The 11,969-nt window shown below is 31.4% G+C and overlaps 2 protein-coding genes across 3 annotated transcripts; both read left to right on the top strand.

The window, feature by feature from the left end:
- Nucleotides 1-2,345: 2,345 nt before the first annotated feature.
- On the top strand, nucleotides 2,346-4,082 carry LOC120082134 (F-box protein At1g67340). The gene is made up of 3 exons (XM_039037376.1): nucleotides 2,346-2,769; nucleotides 2,852-3,014; nucleotides 3,171-4,082. Exons 1-3 carry the CDS (start codon nucleotides 2,513-2,515, stop codon nucleotides 3,903-3,905), a joined length of 1,155 nt encoding a protein of 384 aa, XP_038893304.1. The 5' UTR covers nucleotides 2,346-2,512; the 3' UTR covers nucleotides 3,906-4,082.
- Nucleotides 4,083-9,237: 5,155 nt separating this feature from the next.
- LOC120080854 lies at nucleotides 9,238-11,101 on the top strand. Of its 2 annotated transcripts, none has more exons than XM_039035506.1 (3): nucleotides 9,238-9,346; nucleotides 9,709-10,007; nucleotides 10,790-11,101. In XM_039035506.1, exon 2 carries the CDS (start codon nucleotides 9,722-9,724, stop codon nucleotides 9,995-9,997), a length of 276 nt encoding a protein of 91 aa, XP_038891434.1. In that variant the 5' UTR covers nucleotides 9,238-9,346; nucleotides 9,709-9,721; the 3' UTR covers nucleotides 9,998-10,007; nucleotides 10,790-11,101. The 2 variants fall into 2 exon arrangements, with proteins under 2 accessions (XP_038891434.1, XP_038891435.1); XM_039035507.1 differs by having other exon boundaries at nucleotides 9,268-9,346; nucleotides 9,720-10,007.
- The last annotated feature ends 868 nt before the right edge of the window (nucleotides 11,102-11,969 follow it).

The following is an 11,969-nucleotide window of genomic DNA, read 5'->3' as shown; positions in this document are numbered from 1 at the left end:
TTAAATAATAAATTTGAATTGTTGGTGTTAATGTTTAGTAATTAATTTAAAATATGAAAAGAAATTTTGAACTTAATTTTATTAGTGATGAAAAATAATAAAATTTAATTAAAATTCTCTTAAATGAATTAAGATTGATATTATAAGTATAAAGTGAGTCTTTAATGAAAAGTCAAGATTAGAAGTGTGAAACTTGAAATTTAAAAATGACAATCTATTTAAATTTAGAGAGTAAATTAAAAGAATAATAGCAAATGAAAGTATACTTAAAAAACGTATGGATGAAAAATATATACTTCTAAAAAGAGAAAAAAGATGAGAATCATAAGATTAAGATAAGCTTTGTTGTCGACTCGTAAATGTCCAACCAAATCGCAGCATTTCAAAGAGCGGGTTAGTGAGTAATTATCAGAAATATAAAAATCAAATTACATAATCTTTTACGAGTTAATCAACAAAAGGTTACGATCTCACAAGATCTGGGAAATCAGGTACGTTGATTTCGGGAGCCATCTGCGGCGTTAAGTGGTAAGCAACTCCAACACGGCCCCTTCCGATGTGGGACCCCATCCATCAATACCCATTTCCAGCAGTCTTCAAAACTAAAAGAAAATGCTTCTCTACTTCCAGAAGCAGCCACCAAGGGGACATGTGGGCTCCACTTGCTCTTACATGAGTGGTCAATATCACTTCAACAGATCCACGTCATTTCCCCGATTTTATTACTTCTTTTTAGTCTTTTATTTATTACCTTCTTTCTTTTTCTCAAGTTACCGTGTCCTCATTTCATAGTAGAGTTGTTTAGCACATTGAGTTTATTACTTTGGATTTTGAAATATGAAGTTAATATATTGAGTTAGAAAGACTTAAAAAAAAAATATGTACTTAAAATTATTTTGATGAATATATAAAATAAATACAAATTAATTAATAATAAAATTCTTCGACAAATGTGTAACACTGCTGAAATGGATGGAATCAGACTATTTAAAAAATCTGAAAGTTTAAACCAAACATACTCTAAATTTGTAGATCAAACACCCTATGATAGAGTTGAATATCTACATGATTGTTAATTGAATTTTTTTGATAAATGTAAAAAATGAAAATAAGAAAAAATAGAGTTGCTTGAATTTTTCAACGTGGATTTATGAGATTAGTGGACCAAACTACAGTAGAGAGTAGAGAGTGTGAGAAGTTGAAGGATCTTCATTGCTTCCCTATTTTGGAATTTGATTTTTGAATTTCAAAACTAATTTTCTCCCAACAACTTTCTAAATAGTTGAAAAACAATGGTTAGCAAAATATTTTAAATTCCATTAATAGATGGAAAAGGAAAAACAATTTTCAGGATGTTTTGTTTACTATAACCGTTGCAGAAATTTTCATCTCAAGACACCTCATTTTTCTTAAAAATAGCGCCATTTTTTCAATCTAGAAACATTATTTTTTGAATTAGTCGTTTTAATATATATAATTAGTATAAATAAATAGAACGAACCTTACCAAATTAAAGACTCGATTCAACTTTTTGTTGACTCAGGTACACGTCGGAAAAAAACGGTGTTAAAATCTGAAAGTATACCTAAAAAATATTAGGACTATTACTAGTAGGTTTTGACTCATTCTAATTACACAATGACTTACTTTTTCTTCCAATTATGTTGATTTTTTTCAACAAAAAAAAAAATAATCAAATAATTCATATGATAATTATAATTACACTCTCAAACTTTTGGTTTTAAAAATTAAACTATAAAACTTATATAAATGTACAAAATAGACCTTAAGACTTATAGGCACAAGTATGAGGGTTTGATTTTTATTATCCAGAGGTCTAATTTTCACTACTATTGTAAGTTTGAGGATATAATTTTAATACTCAAAGAAATTTGAAGGATGTACTTGTAACTATCGCTATACTTTAGAGGTTGTTTTTGCAATCATGATGAATTTTCTAAAAAGAAATAAATCGTAAAAGTCACCCCTAAAATAAGTAGTAGCTGTAATTATGTACTTAAATTTTAAATTGTAAAAATATAAACCTAAAACTTATACAAGTGAATTTATATTATTGTAAAAATTGTAATGATTGTATAAGTTTGGGAGTTGATATATTTTTCTTAATAATTTGAGAGTCTAATTTGTATGAATATTGTAGGTTTGACGGTCTAATTTTGATATTGATGAAAATCTAAAAGTGTAATTGTAATTATGAGGGATGATTTTTGTAATTTAGAGAGAAGGTGGAGCAAAATAAGAAAGAAAGAGGCATAAAATTTTCCATGTGACAGCTGGGTATTTAGGATGGTTACGGGGTAAGTTATATTTGAAATGGTTGGGGAAGGGAGTGTTATAGTTTGGTCTAACTATATAAAGCTTGGCATTTGCTTTTTGTGTTTTACCCAAAGGAGAGGGAAGAAAAAATAAAGGGATTGGTGGATTTAATAAGAGGAAACAGCCACAAAGGAAGGGGCTGAAAGAAGAAAAAGAATCATCATCATCATCATCCATGAGAACTCGAACAGGCTTATCTTACCCTCAACTTCAACCAAACACCTTGTCTTCCGACAACCATCATCGGAAAAGAACACACTATGTCGCTGCCGACCGCCCCTTTTGCCGGAAAAGGAATAAGCTCTCTTCCGACACCAAAATACCCACCGCCGATTTATTCGATTCCTTGCCGGACGACCTCATCATTTCTATTCTCTCTAATCTCAGCTCCGCTGCTTCTTCCCCCTCCGATTTCATCAATATCTTGCTAACGTAATTTCTTTTCCTTTTTTAATTTGGGGTTCTTTTTTGGGGTTAATGGGTTGGATTTTAATTTTTGGATTTTGGGTTTCAGATGCAAAAGATTAAACAGTTTAGGACTTAATCCAATGGTATTATCAAGAGCTTCTCAGAAGACTTTCGCAATTAGGGCACGGAACTGGACGGAATCGGCTCACCGGTTTCTGAAACAGTGTTCCGATGCCGGAAATGTCGAGGCCTGTTATACACTTGGCATGGTAAGTTTTTAATTTAATATATTCTTTTAATTTGCTGCTGATTTCTTATTTTATTCTAATCCCATTTTGAAAGCTATAAACATTCCTTTTCTGTTTTTGATTTTAATGATTTTAATAACTGATTAGCGACTGGGGCATTGATTTTTTTTTATTCAGATTCGTTTCTACTGTTTGCAAAATCGGGGCAGCGGAGCGTCGTTGATGGCGAAGGCGGCGATTTGTTCCCACGCGCCGGCTCTTTACTCACTTGCCGTCATTCAGTTTAACGGCAGCGGTGGATCCAAAAACGATAAGGACCTCCGTGCCGGAGTCGCGCTTTGTGCTCGTGCGGCGTTTCTGGGCCACATCGACGCCCTTAGGGAACTTGGTCATTGCCTTCAAGACGGTTACGGCGTTCGCCAGAACATAACGGAGGGTCGACGGTTTCTTGTTCAGGCAAACGCGCGTGAACTCGCCGCCGTGTTGTCGTCGGAGGCGGCTTCTTCCGTCGCTGCATCGCGCTCGTGTCTCACGTGGAGCATTCATCCTCCTCACCATCGGCACATTACGGGCTCGGGATGTCCGTTGTTAAGCGATTTCGGTTGCAATATTCCGGCGCCGGAGGTTCATCCGGCGAGTCAGTTTTTGGCGGAGTGGTTTGAGGCACGAGGGGGGTCGCCTGGGCATGGTCTGAGGCTGTGTTCGCACGTGGGGTGTGGACGGCCGGAGACGAGACGGCATGAGTTCCGTCGGTGTTCCGTTTGTGGTGCCGTTAACTACTGCTCACGTGCGTGTCAGGCGCTGGATTGGAAACTCCGTCACAAGATGGATTGTGCTCCGGTGGAACGTTGGCTTGATGAAAACGGTGACGGTGGGGCCGATGGGGCCGATGTTATCATGGACGAAAGTTAAAAAAAAAAAAATCAAAATAAAAAAAAGAAAAAAGAAAAAACACGAGAGTTGACGGTGACGACTGCCGTTACTAAACGTTGGCGGCTTCTCGTAATTTTAGTCGACGAGACGTAAAAGTAAAGGGAGAGAATAAAAAGGAAAAAGAAAAAAAAGAAAGGCCAATTTTCTTTTAAGATATATTTAATTATCTTATAACCATGGCTATCGAATCGGCGCGGCGGTGTTTTTAATGTCCTTTTTGTGTACAGGGTGGCGGTGCCTCTTTTTTTTTTTTTTTTTTTTTTTTTTTTCTTTTTTTTGGGAGGAAGGTGGCCTAATTTTTGTACTATAGAGTAATCAGTATTTTACCACCAGTCCCTCTTATTTCGGTAATTATAATTCTAAATTAACAATTCCATTTTTTATATTTTATATCTCCCTTTTATTTTCTGCCCTTTCCTAGTTTTGCATGGATGAGATAAAACTAAAGTAAAACCAAGGGATGATTGTGAATAATTTTTATATCTAAACTATTTGCATATATAGGAAAATTTAAATTTTACTTTGATAATTACTAGATCATATTGCAGTAGGAATTTATGAGTGATAACTCATATTACTGGTAGATGTTTATTAATGATAAAAGATTATCATGATTAGATTTTATTATATTCGTAATATTTTTTAAAAAAAACTTGACTATATGCTTAATTACAATTGCTAAAATTCTACCAATGCAATTACCACAAAATCAATACATTGCATAATTTGGAGAATCCAAATTATTTGGTAGGCTGTTTTTCGTTAGTAATCATTTTTTCAACGTTTACAAATAGTACCTTTTTTGGTTAATTGTTTCAAGAGTTCGTATCGATGGATCGAACGAAAATTTTATTTTTTAAATGACTAAATATTCTCGATCGATGGAATCTTGATGAAGATCACAACTGACGATTATTAAATCTTTACTAAATGTTGCATACTCTTTCTCAAATATTATGCATGTAGTCTCTGTTTTTTTTTTTTTTTTTTTTTTTCTTTTTTCCAAGGGACTATTTTTAATCCAAATCACAAATTCTTCATCCAAGAAGTGATGATTTGAATGTGTTATTAGAAAAAAGTTAAATTTTTGTTTCGATTCCGGTATGATGTTGATCTAGAATGCTCTCAGATGAGCCCTTAAAACCATATGCCAATTATTTATATATATATAAAAGATATATATAAGTAATATTTTTGACAATTACTCCATTAGTCCCAGCAAACGGAGGGAGAGGGAGCATCATTTATGAACAATGAGACGGCACCGTTTTGTTTAGAAATAGCAATGGCTAAAATGGTGTAGTGTAATAGGGCACGAAAATTTGAAATGTTTGAACGTCAAGGGAAAGGCCACCAGAAAAGGCCGCATCCCCATTAATGCCTTTGAACAGTTTTTGGGATAAAATTTGAAAGAAACTGCACATAATTAAAAACTTTTATTTTTATTTTTTTTTTTGAAAAAAGAAATAATGTAAATAATATAATTTTAGAGGTTTTTATGGAACAATAATTCATTGGAAGCGGCAGCAGCGGCTTTCACCAATTCCAAAACCTCCCCAAAAAATAACAACTGCATCGCAAGAATCAAGGGTCTGTCATAAAAGGGGAATAGAGTTCACTGGAATTAGGCAACTGAATATGAATATTAGGTAACGACAATTGCTAAAACTCTCACTCATATAATTAAGCCAAAAACATTTGTCATACCTCTACCTTTCATTGGATACTGGTTTCAAAAATATTACATACTTATTCATCTCAATTTATTTTAAGTTTTAAATTATTACACATTTAATCCTTAAATGATTTTGGTTTCAATTTAATCCCTAATTTTAAAGATTTTATATTTTTATATTTCATTTTTCATTGAATATTCATTCTCAATCATAGTTGTCAATATCTATTAATTAATTTAAAATAATTATGAAGTGAACTTTTAAATTTTATTTTAAAAATGATGAAAAATAGTAAAAATTAATTAATTATAATTTTTTTAAATTTATTAACATACTTTATTTAACATTAAAGATGGAAAATAAGCATATAGTTAAAATCAATGTTTCAAAATGTAAATCTTGAAATATAGGGTTCGAATTGAAACAAAAATTTGAAATTTAGAAATTAAATAAAAACGAAAATCAAAATCTAATAACTAAAGTTCCATCTAACCATTTTGTTTTTGGAAATTAAATCTATTGACACTACTTTCACCTCCAATTTCTTCTTTTGTTATCTATTTTTCACCAATCGTTTAAAAAATCAAACAAAATTTTGAGAACTAAAAAAAAAGTAGTTTTCAACAAATTATTTTGTTTTTGGAATTTGGCTAAGAATTCCACCATTATACTTTAAAAAGTTGAAAATCATTGTAAAAAATGTGGATGAAATAGACTTAATTTTGAAAAAAAAAAAAATTAAAAACCAAATGGTTGTGAAACGGAGCTTAAATGTGTAACATTTTGAAACCTAAAGATTAAAAAGAAATTAGATCCAAAATCGAGTGACTAAAAAAGGTAATTTTTTTCTTATAATTAATTACAAAATAATTTTTTTTTAATAAATAAATATATTTGGTTTACTTTGTAATAGTCAAAAAGGTTGAAGAGCAATAAGACGATTGAAATGGAATCATCATACAAATGTTCTCTCTCTCTCTGACGCTTGAAATATATAAAATAGTTTTTTTTTTTTTTTTCGAAAAAGAAAAAAAGAAGAAAAGAAGTGGAGAGACTAACATTTTGAAGTGGTAGACAAAGGCTGTTTGAGATTTTGGTTATTGGTCTTGAAAAAGGTTCTCATACATTCACAAGCCAATAGTGGGGATAATAATATTAATATAAATAATAATATTTAATGAGGAAGAAATTATGGGTACAATTAAAAAAAAAAAAAAAAAAAAAAGGTAATTAGATTAGCAAAAGAGTAGGTGCAGTTTGAAAAGGGCGGTGGAATCCCTTACCTATAAAATTTATGGACTAAAACTGGGAACCAAATCCTTCAACTTATTTCCTAATTTCTTTGCTTTTATTTGTTGGCCCATTCTTTATAGGCTTCACCTTTGTTATTTTAGCTAATGCATTTATATTCCCACCTTTTTATTCTTTCTTTCTTTCTCGAAAAACATATATATTACGAGTTAAAATATCGTTTTTGTCTTTATCCTTTAAAAAATTTTCAATTTTAGTTTTATTCCGTTTAAGTTTAATACTTGTACTTTCAATAAATCTTAAAATTTTATCCCACAAATTTAATTTTCATGAAAGGAAGTATAATAAGTGAATATGTTTTAAAAATTTATAGTTAAAATACTAATAGATAACAAAAAGATAAATTTTCACATATTGAAAAATGGTAAATTATTTACAGAAATATATATATAAAAAAAAACTAATATAGGTCTATCAACGTCTATCAAAGATAAAATTCAATAAATTAATATGAACTAATAAATTAGTATGAAGAGAAACTTAAGATTTACCTAAATTTAGTTTCCCCAATGCGCTATGTTCACACCCTTGTTTTTTTCTTCAAGACATAAATCACAAATTTTGTTGGGGTTTAAAATACCATTTTCTCACTATATTATAAAAATCTATCAACTTTAAATTTCTTTAATTTTAGTTGTTCAAGGTTTTAGTTATTTTACTTTCAACAAATTTTAAAATGTTGTCTCTAAAAATTCATTTTATCAAAATCGATTAAATAATAATAATAATTTTAATAAAAGGAGGTGCAACATGTGAATGTATTTTCAATATTTATAGTTCAAATGCTAATTGATAACAAATAAATTTTTGAAAAATCAATAATAAACTAATACAGAGGTAAATTTAAGATTTATTAAAAGTAAATGGACTAAAATAGTATTTTAATTATATATATTTAAAAAATTACTATTTACTCAATATTTTTTAAACGTGCCAAATTTTTTCTAGAGCCTAGAGTCTGCCTAGTTTTTCGAAGTTCAGTAAATGTGAGGAAAAATTGATTTGTACAATTCTTTTTAGTCGATAGTTAATATGAATAATAACTAACATTATCTTCATTTCTTTTTCTCTAATTGGCTAGTCACTTTTATAGACACATTTTTTTGAAGTTTAAATAATGAGTGGTGGCGGGAGATTTAAATCTTTCTTGTATAAGAAATACAATTTAATCCATTGGAATATATTTAGGTTAACTTCTATAATATGTGTATTTGGTCATAGACTTTGAAAAGTACACGTTTATGATCGTATGTTATATTATTTTCAAAATATTCGTGAAATCATCACCTTATTAAAACTTATTAAATCTATCAAATTATACATAAAATTTTATCGATTAAGATATTAGTAATTTTTTTTCTTCGAATTTTGCAATCTAAAAATAAGGAATCAAACCATTACATTTAAAGTAATATGTATTTTATCTACAAAACTTATGCTTGAAGTGATAGATATTTATAACCACTATAAGTTAAAAGTTAAATGTTTGACTCCAATTTTATTAAAAACACAAAAAGAAAAAGTCAAACTTTCAGTTATGGTATTTTGTTATTTATTCAATGATATTTAATGTTCCTACCTCATATGTGGTGATATTAATACTTCCATTTTTTTTGGTGATCGCATCATACCATTAAAAGGAAAAAAAAAATTCCTTTCAAGCTGTGATTTTTTTTAACCTAAACAACCAACAGAATATCCATAAGAAAAATAAATCACTCCAGATATACAAAAAGCAAATGAGATTATACATGTTCAACCAGAGGTATGTGTGTAATAGAGTATAATAAGAAATCTTGACTCTATCTCACATGAAAGAAAGAGATGAAACTCAGATAGGTTCGACTTGACTCTACTAAGGATATTACCACTTTCAAACAATTAGATATCACACGGATATTCTACATAGTTACGGAGAATAAACTTTTTAGGTTTTCGCAGATGATTGTAACTTCAAGAACCTTTGACCTCATTGTATGAACTTAAGCTCAACCAAATATATGCAACGTTTTGATCATGAAGCACCCAACCTAGATAGTGGCACAGACCACGAGGTTGCAAGTAGCATCCGTATTCATCTTCCATAAGGTCTGAGGTTGCAAGCAGCATCCGTATTCATCTTCAATAAGTGTTGAAAATGATTAGTAAAGCAAATTAATTAATTAAATGGGCCATGCGCTTGTTCGAAATGAATGCATTGAAGGCCCAAGCTAGTCGATGGTCTAGTGTAATTGGGCCATTTGGGCCTGCAATATATTGGAAATTGAGCCTTTTGGGCCTGAAATACATTGAGATTGGGCCTTGCTAAGTTCTCCTATTGTGGCAAATAATGGGAATTATATGGATTTTGCTCATTCTACGAGTGCATTTCTCGCGCGGGTGAACTGCAGTTTACTGAGGAAGAAATCTCAATTCCTGCAATCGACTTTCGAGGTAAGCTTTCCATTGATGTTGGCTTTTTATCGCAGCCTCAATTGTTTCTTGGCAATTGAATTCAGAAATTTTCTTCAATATTTTTGCAATTTTCGTGTTTCGTTAAACTTAGGGTTTTCTCTTGAGAAGTTATCGATCCGGTTTGGTTCTTAGGTTATTGTAGGAGAAAGTAGATTTACATAGATCCTGATTGTGGCTGATAAACTTTGTTTCTGATTCACCTGAATTTAGTTTCACGATTGAACTATTTGCTTAGGTTTTCTTGAGCGGAAAGGAAACCATGATTTCAAGTGAATTTCATGTTCGATGATTCGTTTATTAGGCGTATTTTTTTTCCTTCTTTTAATTCGTTAATTTCTTAGGAATAAATTAGAAATGAAGTTCGTCATGGAGTTTGCTGAGAATTTGGTATTAAGACTCATGGAGGATCCAAAAGAGAGGGATCGCAAATTCCGAGAGCATTTGTACGCTGTCAAGGATCGGTGCCAAAAGACGAAGGAGATGTGGAGCTATCCTCTTCGTCCTTACGGATTTTGGACGTTTGAGCGCCATAATTCTCAGCTGAAGTGGGACGCACAAATTAGCCAGGCTCCTGGTAGGAGGGATCCTTATGATGATATGCTTCAGGACATCAACAATAACTCCAAGTGATATGGTTAAGGTTCTGTTTCTATGCTTTCATATCCATTTTGATTTCGTTATAAAACTGATTGCGACTTGAAAGCTTTTGTTGAGAGATTTTTTCACGGTTGATTCAACTTAGATGAGGCGTTAATATGGAATGACACAATCCTAACAATCAATGAAAACTAATCTTCTACCTACATCACATAGTATTCACCTAGAACTTCTTGTCGTGGTCACGGTGTATCACCCATCGCATCGCAGTTTTTGTTTTTAATCTCCTGTTGTTCACGTTCTTGGGCGCCCAACCACTGCAAAAAAGATGAGAGGCTTTCAGAATTCTTTTTAATTTAAACTGGTCATGATCACAATTTAAACCATCAATCCCGAGTTGTTCCCATTACAAAATCATAGCAAAGGCTCCGTGAAGCATTAGTATTTTAGAAATTGCGATCGGGCTCTGCTATAATTTTGCAGTGGTTGGGCATCTGTGATCCCGATTGGCAAACCGGGGGTTAAAATAGTTGCTTTAGGGCTACGACTATTTTGCGATAGGTGAGATGTCGTCAAAGTGAGAAGTAGTTACAGGCAGAAGAGCCAAAAGGTTAGTTTTTAGTTGGTTTTTAAGCTTGGGTTTTTCCGCATCAATGCCTCTAGTATTTGGTCATCCGTAGAAAAATATCTTTTGTTGATGAGTTAACTTTGTCATTGTTCTTAACATGTCTCATATCATGTAGGTAGGATAGGGGATTATTTGGGTTTTAGTGAGAGATACCTGTAGATAGACCCCCCTGATTTTGTTCTTGAAATACTACGCAGAATATTTGCAAGAGCTCTGAATTGGGTGGTGGAAACTGGGAAGCTCTCAAGCAATTGTTTGAACGTTTGTTTATTGCTGTTTAATTTCTTATGGTGTTGGGGAGCACTTTGTGGTTTGTATTGTCAAAAAGAGATTTTGCTGCTGGAATAAACGTGCTTTCTAGCTCGTAAGATGTATTTCAAGTTGGTGAATGTGAGCACATTGTTTTTCAGATGAACCGATCTCATCAATTTCGCATTAATTTTTATGCATATATGACCTGAAATTTCTTCTTGTAGTTTATATTAATAAGTGTTGTCATGGATGTTAAATGTGTGGATTTTAATTGTTTGGGATTATTAATGTTCATGTTTGGGTGTTTGATTTACCAATCTTGCACATAGAAATCAAAATTAACTAACTATTTTGTCAAATATAAGAGAACAAATAATGTCCTTCGGGATAACAATGAAGGGAATCAAATTCTTGCGGAAGTGTGAGATCATCTTGCATTCAATTTTTCCATTTAAAAGAAATAAAATCACAACAATCCATACAAAGAACGATGGAGAATAAACATTATATTCAACATGCTATTGAAGATGGAGAAAAGGGAAAACGTAGCTTCTTGGAAAATCCTCTTTCTTTGATCACGAACAGCTCTTCATGATCAAGGACACCATCGTGAGAATAACTTTATTATTCTTGAGGATTCCAAGGATTGGATGAATGGTCTCTAATATTTGGAAGAGGAAGAGTTGGAGAGAAATTGGTGAGGACAGTAGAAAGGATTTTAGTGTGGGGAGTAGGTATTTTGCACAAATGAAATCCTGGCCCTGAATAGGCTTTAAACATATATTTATATGGAGAAGAGTTGATCATGTCCAAGTATTTTCTATTATATTCTTAGTGCCAATTAATTAATTAATTGACACGCTAATTAAATAACTATATATTAAATCTTATTTAATAGATAATAAATCAATTAACATACAAAAACCACATATTTATATGTATCTACCTCACTAACATCATAATTAATTACTTCTTGAATCTAATTCATTTGAATTTAATGTTTGAATTTCATTCAAATATTTTTTTTTACATAATTCAGATTATAGATCACATCTATTATTAATTTTTATATATTAATCTCATTAATATAAAATTTCCTAAATTGTTTTGAACAATTCAAATCAT

Source organism: Benincasa hispida, chromosome 7 (assembly GCF_009727055.1).
Source record: "Benincasa hispida cultivar B227 chromosome 7, ASM972705v1, whole genome shotgun sequence".
Lineage (NCBI taxonomy): Eukaryota > Viridiplantae > Streptophyta > Magnoliopsida > Cucurbitales > Cucurbitaceae > Benincasa > Benincasa hispida.
Note: the sequence above shows the minus strand (reverse complement) of the source record. Positions and strands in the feature narration are given on the sequence as shown.